This window comes from Hipposideros armiger, unplaced genomic scaffold, assembly GCF_001890085.2.
Source record: "Hipposideros armiger isolate ML-2016 unplaced genomic scaffold, ASM189008v1 scaffold_37, whole genome shotgun sequence".
Lineage (NCBI taxonomy): Eukaryota > Metazoa > Chordata > Mammalia > Chiroptera > Hipposideridae > Hipposideros > Hipposideros armiger.
In genome coordinates this window covers 4,959,027-4,971,932 of record NW_017731387.1, presented here as the reverse complement: position 1 = coordinate 4,971,932, position 12,906 = coordinate 4,959,027, and the positions used below count along the sequence as shown (strand labels likewise).

At 63.9% G+C, this 12,906-nt stretch overlaps 1 protein-coding gene across 1 annotated transcript; it reads left to right on the top strand.

The window, feature by feature from the left end:
• The first annotated feature begins 2,308 nt into the window (after positions 1 to 2,308).
• PTPN7 (protein tyrosine phosphatase non-receptor type 7) lies at positions 2,309 to 12,783 on the top strand. Its single transcript, XM_019638136.1, is given in 13 exon segments — positions 2,309 to 2,437; positions 2,439 to 2,527; positions 4,296 to 4,325; positions 4,328 to 4,451; positions 4,924 to 5,107; positions 5,351 to 5,435; positions 6,400 to 6,476; positions 7,583 to 7,720; positions 8,025 to 8,135; positions 8,283 to 8,440; positions 9,765 to 9,878; positions 10,675 to 10,785; positions 10,944 to 12,783. Coding segments are annotated over 12 exon segments (1,290 nt in total). The 5' UTR covers positions 2,309 to 2,351; the 3' UTR covers positions 10,769 to 10,785; positions 10,944 to 12,783.
• Positions 12,784 to 12,906: the final 123 nt, after the last annotated feature.

Sequence of the window (12,906 nt, the reverse complement as noted above, 5' to 3'; positions counted from 1 at the left end):
TGAGGCCTGGCAGTCACGGACCTGAGCCATTGCTTCACTGCTCAGCCCTGGGAAGGTGGGGACGGGATGGTTGGGGGCGGGACAGGAGAGGAAATGGCTGAGGGCCCTGGGAGAGCAGGGAGGGGACCGTGCAGGAATCAGGCAGGTACGGAGCTGGGCACCAGGCAGCGTCTGTGGGAGCCTATCTCTGGGGCCAGCCGGGCAGGGACGACAGGCCGGCAGCCACCAGCTCAGGCCAGAGCCAGGGCCGCCCGCCCTCCCCCAGGAGCACTTCCAGTAGAGTCTCACAGCAGCAAGGGGGGGGGCAATGGGGTGGGAACGTCCTGATTCAGAATCTAAGGGGAGGACAAGCAACAAGACATAGTTTAGTTTTAGGTAAGGGGTATCTCAGACCCTTCCCAAGAGTCCCCACCACAGGGGGCCTGTGGGGGACAGCAAGGGGCACTTGGCTACAGAAGGTATATCTGCCAGCCCCCCCCCCCACGCCAGCCTGGGGCAGCTGGGGATGGGGGGGCCCGCAGAGAGGGTGCAGGAAGGTTCTGGCATAAAGCACCCTCAGCAGCCCAACCCTCTCCACTCAGCAAGAAAAGCCCACAGGGCTGTCTCCTCCCAGCAGCCACTCCCGCAGACAAAGCCACATCCTCCCCACCCCCAGAGAGCCCTGGGGGTCCTCCCCAGGTGTCAGAGCGCCTTACTGATCCTGGAGAGAGCCGCCGGGAGGCTGAGGAGGGCGCGTGTGGTCCAGGGCGGGAGGGGGGTGGTCCTCGCAGGCTGAGCCAGCCTGGCTTCTGCCACAGCTGTCCCGGCAGCTAGCTCTCTGCCACCTTCTCCTCTTCCTCCTGAAGCCAGGCCTTGGGCACCCCCACTCTCAGGGTGGGGGCAGGGGACACACCAGGCAGGAGAGGGGCAGTGCAGCACGAACAGCCAGGTTCCCATGTCGCTCCCACAGCCTGGGAAGGTCACCAGGGAGGGGGCCGGTCCCTCTGACCAGGCTGTGGAGGCGGCAGGGCCTGGCCGGTACCGTGCGGGGGTGCTGGTGGCCCGAGTGAGGCAACTGCAGTGCGTGTGCATGCGTGAGCTGTGGGGGTGCCGTGCCTGTCTGGACGGGTGTGCACATGTGGGCGTCCTGGGACATGGGGGAGGGGGCAGACAGGAGGGCCCCCGGGAAGAGAGGGCTGTGTGGTGGGACAGACGTCCTCTTTGCTGGCTCTGGGCTTGGGCGAGACGGAGGGACTCTCTTCTGTCCTGGGACCTCCAGGGACCTCCAGGCCACCCCCCTCCCAGCAGCCTGGATGGGACAGAGTCCCCTCCAGGCGGAGCAGACGGGCTGCCCCAGGCCCCAGGCCCCAGGCCCAGCGGGGGAGGGGCCGCTGTCCCCGTGGAGGCTTGTGGGGGGTGCTGTCACCCCTCCTGTGAGCTCCAGGCCACACTCCGCGGCTGTCCGGTTGTTTGGGCATTTCTGAGCAGAAGGACGGGGAGCGGGCAGGAGGCAGGACACACCCAAAGGGGACGGAGTCCCTGTCTTGCCACACCCCCACCCCAACGCCCCTTCTGCCTCCCGACCCCCAGTTTCCTTGCTCTCTGCCCAAGACCTCAGCTCCTCGAGTTGGTGGGGTTGGGTTCCCACAGCCAGTGGGCTCAGGCCATGGACACTGGGGGCACTGGCCCCCGTGGGGGAGGGCTTTGGCCGCTTCCCCTGCTCTGACCTTGTGGTGGCCTCGCTTCCTGTTCTTGAAAACAATCACCAGCTTGGCCCAGAGGGGGTGGCCGTCTTTCCAATCCCCTCCTGCCCCCTCTTTGGTCCCCAAGGCCCCCACTACCTTCTAGTGGAAACTAGAGGTGGGATGCGGTTCAGGCAGAGGCCAGCCTCAGGTCACTTCCCGCAGGTGTCCAGGGACTCCCAGGCACCTGCCCCCTCCGCGTGTCCCCGGTGCCACTACCCAGCTCTGATCAGCCTCCTCACAGGAAAACCACCCATCCCCGGAGGAGCACACCCCGGGGAGAACGGAGCCAGGGCCGGCTGGCCACGCAGGGGCTCCGTGAGGGGCCTGTCCTGTGCCCGGTCCCCGCCACCAAGAGCAAGGGCAGTGCCGGGAGGCGCCTGGTCGAGGGCTGCCGGTTCATCTCAGCCCCCCCTCCACAGGCCGGCCGGGGGGGGGGGCAGCCCCTCCCTGCCGCCCCTCCTGTGTGCCCACCCCTGTGCCTATTGTAGCATCTTTTCTGCTGTCACTGTTTGACGGCTGAATCAGAGAAGTGGGAGGAAGAGAGAGGACGGGATTTTGCGTGTTGGGGGCCGGGAAGGGAAGGGTGTTTGGACTGTTCCGGGGTAAAGGGGCAGGAGTACAGCCAGCATGAACCGGCCGGGCTGCTGGCCAGCGAGGAGCCCGCCGAGGCACGGCTGGGGCTGGGGGCAGCGCAGTCTTGGACTTGGGGGCCACGCCCCAGGCCCCAGGCGCCCCAGCAGCAAAGGAGCCTTGGGAGTGCCCTGGCATGAGCCCAGACGCCCCGCTATCTGTAAGAACTCTGAGTGGGTGTCTGGGTTCCGGGAGGCCTGGAGGGGGCTGGGGCCCGGGAAAGCCCCCCAGATCCTCCGACAAGCTCTCCGCTACCCGCTTCCCAGGTGGCTGGCCCAGGTCGGACCCGAGGCAGCTGGGAGCTGGGGTGCGGCTCCAGGCCTGGGATGACCCTCCGGCATGGCCTGGGCCTTCCCTTCCCACTACGGAGCGGTTCCTGCCTCCTCTTTGCTCTACAAAGGCGCAACCTGTGCCGACCCTGAGCTGCCAAGGCTGGAAGGGGCACACGTTTCCGGGCCCAGGGCTCTGAGGCAGGCGCAGGCAGGTGGACAGCAGTCTCCGGCCACGTCAGCTTGCACGGCAGCAGCTACGGTTCTGTGTGGGGCAGCATGGAGCGAGAGGAGCGAGCAGGCAGAGGCTGGACGTCATCAAGACCAGGGAAACAGCCCAGAAAGCAAGACGGTCTGGACCCGGGGGAACTGGGGTGGCCAGGAACAGCAGCTCGCGTCCACCCCCAGGAGCAGGGCCTTGGGCCTGCAGCAGAGGTGCTGGGACGCAGCCCGCCTGCCCTCAGAGGGCGCCGGCAGGAGGCACCTGACCCCTGGCGGTGGCAAGCGGGCAGCGTGCATCTGGGTGTGCGTGGGTGGCTGCAAGGAGGGGCTGAGGGAGGAAGCGGGCTTCCTGGAGCCTCCTCAGCCTCAAAGACAGACCGACAGACAGACAGACATCTGGCAAGAGGCAGCCTGGGGGGCACAGCAGCTTCGGTAAGTGCTGATGGGGGGAGGAGGGGTCCTGTGGCCCTGGGGTGGCGGGAACCCCGGGGAGACAGGCACACATGGCCAAAGAGGGTGCGTCGGGGGCCACAGTGCCCGGCTGGGAAATGGGTGCTGGTCTAGCCGGTGGCCCAGGGTGCCGGGGCAGGGGCCTCGGGCGCTGCCAGGAGAGCAGAGCGAAGAGCCCTCCTGGTGCAAGAGCCGCTTTCTACCGCCCACATCTGCACGGGCCACTCTGTCCCTCGCCTCCGTCCCTGCGGCCTCACATCCCCCCAGCACGCCTCGGAAGCTGTGACCTGGGCTCTGGGAGATGGGGAGTGTCCCTCAAGGGGAGCTGGCCTCACCACCTCCGTGCCCCTCTCGCGCACCCAGCTGCGGCCTCTCCATGCGCTGCCTGCCGCTCAAGGGCTTGGTGAGGCCATTTCCTGTGACGGTTAGGGAGCAGGAGATGGGGGGTTGGGCAGAGGAGGAAGGACGCACCCCCAGTCTACCTCTGTGGACAGAGACCGGGATGAACTTGGGAGGAGAGGGTCCCGCTAGGGGCCGGCGACCTGCATGCCTGGGTCCCCACCTGGCTCCGAGGCTGCCGAGGCCTCAAGCTCCTCACCCCAGGCCCCGGCGGGCTGGGCTTACAGGTGGGGTCTGCGAGCTTGCCCTCCAGTGCTCAGAACACTGGCTTCACTTCCTCGCTTTCGCTCACCTGGGCCCCCAGCTTAGGGCCCCAGCTTAGGGCCCTGTGAACTCGGGGCTCTGGCAGCCCCTCCCTTTCTGGATTCTGTACTAACTTCACCCACACTCTCTGCCGTCACCTTGGCCTACCTCTGACGTAGACTGCCGGCCACCTGGGTCCCCCGTGGAGACCTGTCCTTCCCGTGGTGAAAGCAATACCACCTTGTGGGGAGCAGAAGTCCCCCCAGTGAAAGCAGGAGCTGGACGGCAGAAGGCGGCCTGGGCCTGGGAGCCTCGTCCTGCCCGGCAGGCCTCAGGTCAGCCCTGTCTTCCAGGCGAGCCTCATGGCTGCGTGAGCCTCCCCTGGGCCCAGCATGGTCCAGGCCTGTGGGGGACATCCCAGAGCACAGCCGCCAGCCTGGTCTTTGGGGACAGCCATGACCCAGCCTCCGCCGCCCAAAGCACCAGCCAAGAGGCACGTGCGTCTACAGGAGAGGTGAGAGCTTTCCTGGGGATGGGGCCCCCCAGTCCTGAGCCTCTCCTCTGTCCCCTCCTGGGCCCCTGCAGCCTTGACAGCTGAGTCCAGGGGGCCCTCAGGTGTAGACTCCAGTCTGGAAGGGAAACCCAATGTGCTGATTTGCATGTAATTTGCATGCCCTATATGTCTGGGGCCCAAAGTCCCATGGCCACCTAGCCCGTGCTCCCTGATCCTCAGGTTGGGTTGAGGGGTCCCTGGGAAAGGGCTGCCAAGCTCTGGGGGCCAGGTCAGGAACGGGAAGAGGAGGCCAGCTGGTGTGGGCCGCTGGGTTCAAGGCTGACAAAGCGAAGAAGGCCTGCAGCTGGGGCCTGAGCCCTGGAATCCGCTGTGCCACGGGTCAGGGCAAGGCCGGAAGGGCCTCCTCAGACGCACTTGTAAGCAGAGCAAGTGTCACCAAGCATCACCAGGCCCTGGCGGTCTGTCCCTGCAGGAGGGGCTCCAACGTCGCTTTGGTGCTGGACGTGCGGTCCCTGGGGGCGGTGGAGCCCATCTGCTCCGTGAACACGCCCCGGGAGGTCACTCTACACTTTCTGCGCACAGCTGGACACCCCCTCACCCGCTGGGCCCTGCAGCACCAGCCGCCCAGCCCCAAGCAGCTGGAAGAGGAATTCTTGGTAAGAGCTTGAGGCTCACTCTGCCCCCCTGATTCAGAGGCAGCCAGCTGGCACCACTCTACCCTGGGCCTGCGGGCTCGAGGGAGGACACCGGCCTATGCCCTCTTCTGCCCCCCCTCCATCAGCCCCACGTGCTGACCCCAGGAGGGACCGGACAACCAGGGCCCGGCTCTGCCAGGAAAGGGTTGGGGGGAAAGCAGGTTGGAGGGGTCTCGGCTGCTCACGCGTGTCCTCCTTTGCCAGAAGATCCCCTCAAACTTCGTCAACCCTGAGGACCTGGACATTCCTGGCCATGCATCCAAGGACCGATACAAGACCATCTTGCCAAGTAAGGACTGCAGCAGGGGGGCCAAGGAGGTGGCACTGCCCTGGGGCTGGAGGACAGCGGAGGCAAGACGCACGGCCCAGCCTGAGAGGAGCGGCCGCATGTGGGCCTCTCCCCTCGCAGACAGATAGCAACACCACATGGCCAGGCGGTGGGGCCTGACCACCAGGGGGCCCTCAGTCACGGGCACTGCTCCAGCCCCTCAGGGACGCATCTCCTGAACTGGTCCCTGATGCGGGTACTGTGGGCTTATTATCCCCGTTTTACAAACGAGGAAACTGAGGTACAGAGAAGCTGCATAACTTTCCCAAGGTCACACAGCTAGTGACACCAAACCTGCCCCTTGCCCCTCCTCACACGTGGGAAACGCTTAGCAGAGGCTGGCAGGGAAACAGGCCTCATCGGTGTGGTCTCCAGAGGGGCTCGGAAAAGCTGAGATGGCAGCAGGGCAGTGACTGGCAAGGGATCAGTGACGATGATGGAGACGGAGGTCACGGGGCTGCAAGCCTGACAGACCTGGGCGCAGAGGCAGACCTGGGCGCAGAGGCAGGCCCGAGGCCGTGGGGACTCCTCCCCCGCTCAGAGTAGCCTTAGGGGCCCACCCGGCTCAGCAACGCCCAGTCCTGAGGCCTCAGCTCAGGCCCCCCCCCCAATCCTCGTCCTCCCAGCGGCCCAGCTGGTGCCTGCGTGGGCGTGGGTGGGTCGGGGGCTGTCACGGCAGTGGGGCAGGAACCCTCCCCGTGTCCTAATTGTAACCAGTCCCGCAGCCACCACAGAGGGGACGTCCCTCTGCCTGACTTCTGCTGGTCAAACACACGCTGTGGGTCCCTATTACCTACACAGGAAACAATCTGTAGCTAGCTGCCCACAGGCGCTCTGATGAGCACAGGGACGCGCGCTGGCCGGAGGCAGTCTCCACTCCCTGCCCCCTGGTTGGCCTCTGACCTCTGCTGATTTTACCTCCTAGATCCCCAGAGTCGTGTCTGTCTTGGCCGCGCACAGAGCCAAGAGGACGGAGACTACATCAACGCCAACTACGTCCGAGTGAGCGGCCTGGCCATGGGGCGGGGAGGGGGCTATGTCTGAGGACGTCCTCAGGAGTACGGCCAGGCGGGGCTGGTGGCTTCCCCACTCCAACTCGTTGCTGGCCTGTCCTGCCAGGCTGACACGGAGCCTGAGCGGGCCGACACCGCCAAGAAAACGGGCTGAAACAGAAGGACCCCCGGGTCCACGAACCCAGCCCACCGCCTCATCCCTGACAACCTATAAACAGGGAGGCAGTGGGCATGTCGAGTCCACTTTCCAGCTTGTGGAGGGCTGATGGCACCTGAGGGCTGCATGGGAGGTGCCAGCACAAACGGGCGCCCCGCGCTGCCTCTGTCCCCGTCTGTCTCCCTCCTCCGGTCCCCCGCCAGCCTTACTTGCTCACCGTGCAGCCCCTCTTTTGTGGGCAGTCAGGCCGGAGGCTGGGTGTGCTGGGTTTCCCACCGCGAAGGCCCCGATACCGGATGTGAACGCTGCGCCCTCTAGGGGCCGAAGCGGGTGGGTCAGCGGTCAGGCGCCGACAGGTGGAAAGGGTCAGGCAGATTCCCCCACCTGCCCGCAGAAGCCAGGTGAACAGGGGTCTGGATTTCACCTTCACCTTCAGGCAGGAGGCTGAGGGTTCTGAAGAAGACAAAAGAGGGCTGACAAGAGCACCTCATCTTGCTGCTAAATAAGTAAAAGTAATATGTAAAAGAAACATTCATTCGATATTGAATAGTAGTTTCTGATGACGTGCACTTAAAGAGGACCTGATATGCGCCAGGCTCTCCTGCAATACACTCCTGCAGGCAGAGATTATGCCCAATTTACAGATGAGAAGCTGAGGCTCACGGAAGCAGGGTGACTTGCTTACAGTGACACAGCTAGTCAGCAGCCAAAAGGGATGGAGCCCAGGCGGTCTCACTCCAGAACCCACGTCCTCTGCACCATGTGGCTTCCGGTGTGTGTGTGTGTGTGTGTGTGTGTGTGCACGTGTGCCGGTGTGTGTCTACACGTGTGTGTCTGCGTGAGCACACTCACTGGCTTCAGCTTGATTCTAGGCTCTGCAGAGTCGGGGGCTCCCCGTCACCATTTCCCCCCCTTCTCCTGTGCACCCACCTCTCCAGGGCTACGACGGGCAGGAGAAGGTCTACATTGCCACCCAGGGCCCCATGCCCAACACTGTGTCAGACTTCTGGGAGATGGTGTGGCAGGAAGAAGTGTCACTCATTGTTATGCTCACTCAGCTCCGAGAAGGCAAGGAGGTAGGAGGGAGAGCCACAGTCCTCGGTGACACGGAGAGAGCTACCCCCCCCACACACACACACCTACAACTCGGGGCAGCTCAGAACTCCCCTGGGAGCTGACAACACCTACAGCCAGGCCCCGCTCGCCCCTGTCAGCCAAGCTCCTGTGATGTCCCCATCCCGTCCTGGCTATCCAGCAGAAGGTGGGCTGCAGTGCCAAGCCCAGGAGAGCCCCCCAGTGGGAGCAGGAGGTGAGGGCGGCCCATCCCTTTCTGCTCCAGCTGATGTGCCCCCCCCTGACTCCCAGCTCCCTCCCTCCTAGAAATGTGTCCACTACTGGCCCACAGAAGAGGCCACCTACGGGCCCTTCCGGGTCTGCCTCCAAGACGAGAGAGAGCTCCCGGAATACACCGTGCGGCAGCTCACCATCCAGGTACAGGCCAGGTGCACAGGGAACCTACGGCTCGGGGACCATGACCAGCCCCCCGGGGCCATCCCAGCCTTGGCCTCCCCTGGCACCAGCGAGGGAGGCTGGCAGTGCCCCACCCTGACCCGGGTTTCGTGCCTGTCCCCATGCCAGCATCAGGAGGAGTGCCGGCCAGTGAAGCACGTCCTCTTCTCGGCCTGGCCTGACCACCAGACCCCGGAGTCGGCTGGGCCGCTGCTGCGCCTCATGACTGAGGTGGACGAGAGCCCGGAGGCAGCTGCCAGTGCCGGCCCCATTGTGGTCCACTGCAGGTATGGCGCCCACCCTCCACGCAGCCGTGGGCCAGGCCCCCTTGCCTCCCCTGGGGTCTCTCCTGGGCAGGCCCAGCTCCCACCAACAGGAACCTCTCGGTTCAGCCAGCACCCCGTTAGCCCCTCCTTTGTGCAGCACCTGGGTGTGTGGGCTGGACGTCGGCACAACCCAGGGAGGTGACGGTGTCAGGAAGCTCCCCGTCTGCTGGGGCAGGGGGTACATGTTCATTCAATGCCGATGGAACCTGCTGCCATCAGGAACAGTGTGCATGGCTGAGGGGACACCGTGAACAGAACAGTGGGGATTCTGCCCAGACAGGCGCACAGACAAGACAAACCGCACACGGTGCGGTGACAGGTGGCACAGGGCGCACGGGGTAGAAGACCAAGTTTCCCAGCTCAGACTTTGGCCAGAGCAGGTTTTCCAGGAGAGAGGACATGAAGCTAAGATGAATCCTGAAAGGTGACGAGGGGAAGGGGAAGTGTCCCAGGCAGGTGGCACAGCATGTGCAAAGGCCCAGGGACGGATGTTCAAATTGACACACTGCTGGGAATAGCTGACGGCCTGGAGGTCACAGGGGGACAGTGAGGACCGGTGAGGCCGGAACGCCTGGTGATGAGGGGCCCTCAGAGCGCCTGAGGAACTTGGATTTGCTTTGGCTACAGCGTGAAAAGGGGGTTGGGGTAGAGTAGGGGGCGTGTAGGGGACAAGCTTAGAACAAGGACACCGTCTGGGGGAGCATTTCCTACGTGAGGCGGAACAGAGGCAGGAAGTCCAGACGGGCTCGTGACCCCGTACGCGGTGGCCCCTGACCTCAGCGCTGGGAGGTGGCGAGTGGCTCCTGTCAGGGACTCACACAGGGTGACTTCCTAAGAAGGGAGCTGAGAAGGTTTTAAAATGACGGGCAAGATGGGGGGCTGGAGAGAGAAGCATGGGAAAGACCCGCGGTGGCAACGACTGTGTGTCAGCAGTGAGAGCTGCCCTGAGCGGGAGTCAAGGTCAGATAAGGAGGCCCGGCAGCCAGCCAGCCCAGCGTGGGCACTGTCACTTAGAAACCGCTGTCAGCTGCTAAGAAGAGAGCGCATCAAAACACGCACAGGGACCTCAGAGCGACGAGGCGGCGGCTTAGAGCGAGGCCAGGAAGAGACGGAACTCGTCCCGTGCCAGCTGTGGGCTGCATGGGTGCTGCCGCCTCCCTCCAGCCCCACGTCCCCAGCCCGCGAGCAGAGTGGGCTCCGTGCCTGCGCCTTCTCCAGGGCTTGCTCCCGGGACCCACGTTCCCCGCCCACCTGTGACTTCCTCCCCTCCCCCGCCGACACCCAGCGCAGGGATTGGCCGGACCGGCTGCTTCATCGCCACCCGGATAGGCTGTCAACAGCTGAAGGCCCGAGGGGAAGTGGACATACTGGGCATCGTATGCCAACTGCGGCTGGACAGGTGGGTGTGCGCGGGAGCGGGGGCGGCGCCTGCGCGCCCGGGTCAGAGGCGCTCGGGCTTGTCAGCAGCCGGCGCTTCCTGTGGGAGAGGGGGGCGCCCCTTCTGCACACAGCTGTCTCTCCGGCAATTGCACCAGGGGAGGAGTCTGTGCGCTGGTCTTAGCGTGAGGGCCTGGAGTTCAACGTGCCAGTCCGTGGGCTCAGCCACGCCTTCGGGGCTCTTTTGTTTTTGACTCTGGCTGTTTCCTAAATCCCTGCTCAGGGGAGAGGCGGGGTCCCAGCGTTGGTCGGTTCTAGACCCGAGGCAGGGACGAGGGATGCCCAGAGGCACTGCGTTTGGAGACAGGACCAGCGGGCAAAGGCTGGCTTGCCTCTCACTGAGCAGTGACTGTGCTTCTCTGGGCCCCAAGTGTCTGTCTAGAGAGGAGTAAGGTCCCGTTCTGCGGGGGGCTGCCGTGAGTGAATGTGTGCGAACGGGTTTGGGAACGTGAAAGCCTCCTGTGCGCATGTGTGGGGCTGTTATTCTTAACTTGAAGATGACCGGGAAGAGGACGCCTTGGGGCTCTGGAGTGTTCCTGGCCCAACCTGAGAGGTCAGGGGCCTGTCTGCCCCAGGAGGGGCTGCTCTGAGAGGACCGTGTGCCGGTGTGGGGGTGTCCTGCTCGCGGCCCACCCCAGGCTTCGCCCCTGGTGGGGGAGGTCTGAGGGCAGAAGAAGGAACAGGAGGCAGAGAAGGAGTCAGTGTGACGGAGACGTCAGGGTCACCCTGGGGACTCACGGTTGTGCTTGTCCCCACAGGGGGGGCATGATTCAGACGGCGGAGCAGTACCAGTTTCTCCATCACACTCTGGCCCTGTACGCAGCCCAGCTGCCAGGGGAGCCCAGCCCCTGACACCGGCGCCTGGGAAGGTGGGTCTGGGGAAGAAAGCAGGCCTTGTGGCCTGGGGACCCGTGGGTGCACATGGGAAGGGTGCCCTGTGAGCGTGTGCCGTCACAGGGTTCTCGCCGGCAAGGACCAAGGCCAGGCTCCAGGTCTTCGTCACTGGCCACGCCTCTGCTTCCTCTAGTGGCCCCAAGTGGACACCAGGGGGAACCTCACCTGTCTCTCTGGACTTAAGGACCGGAGCTTGCATTTCAGCAGCTCTGAGAGACGCCCAGCCTGGAGCTTCAGCCCCCGCGTGTGTGACATGGACACTACATGCGTGGCTGCCATTAAAGGGAAACAATCAGAGAAGTTCTAGAAACTGTCCCAGCTACTCCACCTTCCTGGGCTGGCAAGAGGGTGATCCCAGGTCGGTCCCCACCTGGATCTGCCCAGGAACAAGCCAGACACCAGAGCTGGGAGAAGTCTGGCCAGACGTTGGTCAAGGTTTCCTACCACTGAATGTTCCTCGCCCCACATGTGAGGGCCGGATGCCCCCAAAGAACAAGGGCCTGAGCTCACACGTGTCCTAGGAGCACACTGCACAGGTGACCAGGCCAGGCAGCTGAAGTCTCTGGAAGGGGGACAGTGGGGCCCATCAGAGGCTCAGAGGGCTGCCCTGCCTCTGGAGCTGCCGATCACTCACCCCGGCTACTCCCTAGGAGGCTAGCATCGTCTGCCCTCCTTCTGTAACCTCAGAAGATACCCTGGGCACCTTGGAAGCACAAAAGGAAGACAAGGAGACACAGAGCTCCCCTGATTTCAGATGACCAGCCTCGCCCCTGCATTTGCAGAAGACACTAGAGAGCTGGTTGTCCCCACCAGCAATCTCAGTTCAGGCCCTCCATGCCCGACCTGGGCTCAGAGTGAACCGGGTCCCTGCTAGTTCGCCCGGAGACCTGCGTCCCCTCACCATCTCCACACCAGCACCACCTCCAGGGCACTGGCTCCATCTCAGCTCTGACCTGCACACCCCAGGAAGGCACTTGAACCTGATGGGCTGTGCATGGGCCCAGGAGGCACCGTCTCCCGGGCACTCGGCTCCTGAGGTCTGCCTTTGCTGATGCCAGTTCTCCATGGAACCCCCACAGGGCCGGGTCCCAGAGGCCACCTGGGGCTCCACACACGAGACCTCGCTCTGAAGGGCACAACATGGCTGAGACTCAGATGGAGGTTGTCTCCTTCCCGACCAAGAAACCATCCTCCCTGCAGCCCAGGAAGGGGCTTGCCCACACCTGCCTCCCCTGGACCACGTGTCTCCCATGACACTGGCCTGAGAGCTCTCAGCTGCCTGGTCCTGCCAGGAGCTCAGACGTAGCCAGATGGACGCAGCTGCATGGCCGGCATCCACCCACAGGCTCCCCACCCTGGGCCCCCACAGGCCCCAATCCTGTCCCAGAACGCAGAAGGTTCTGCAAAAGAGACGGAGCGGGAGAATAAAGATTCTTGCATGGCTGGTTCGTTTCTTCTCTCCACCATCTTCTCGGGCCCCTGGAGCCTCTTTTTAGCAACAGAGACAACAAGAAACCACAGGCAGGGAGCAGCTCTGACCAGGATGCGCACTTTCCCAGCCCTTCCGGGACACATGAAACAAAGTGAAACTGAGTCAATTTAGGACTGGGGCAGGGTGTGCCTTAGGCGCTAGAAAGGCAGAGACCGAAAGATAGTGCTCAGTACCCAGAATGCTCTGGGGCCAAGACTGTCCCTCTCCACCCTGGCAGCTGTGTGATCACTGGGGTCGTCCGGGTGGGTGTGAAGGGACGGTTGGCACTGATAGCTTATGTACATTTGACAGCCAAGGACCAGGGAGTGCCCAGCATAAGTTGGGGACTGCCCTGAGGCCTGGGTGTCCGGGGGCTGGCCTGTTCAGCAGGCCCTGTGGTTGGGTCCTCTGTGTCAGGCACCCTATGCCCCCCACCATCAGTCCTCCACCTGGAGGAAACTTTGGTATACAGGCTAACTTTTCCATTTGCCACAGAGCTTCCTCACGGACACCCCCCCTACCCCCCACCGTGAACAGAACAGTGGGGATTCTGCCCAGACAGGCGCACAGACAAGACAAACCGCACACGGTGCGGTGACAGGTGGCACAGGGCGCACGGGGTAGA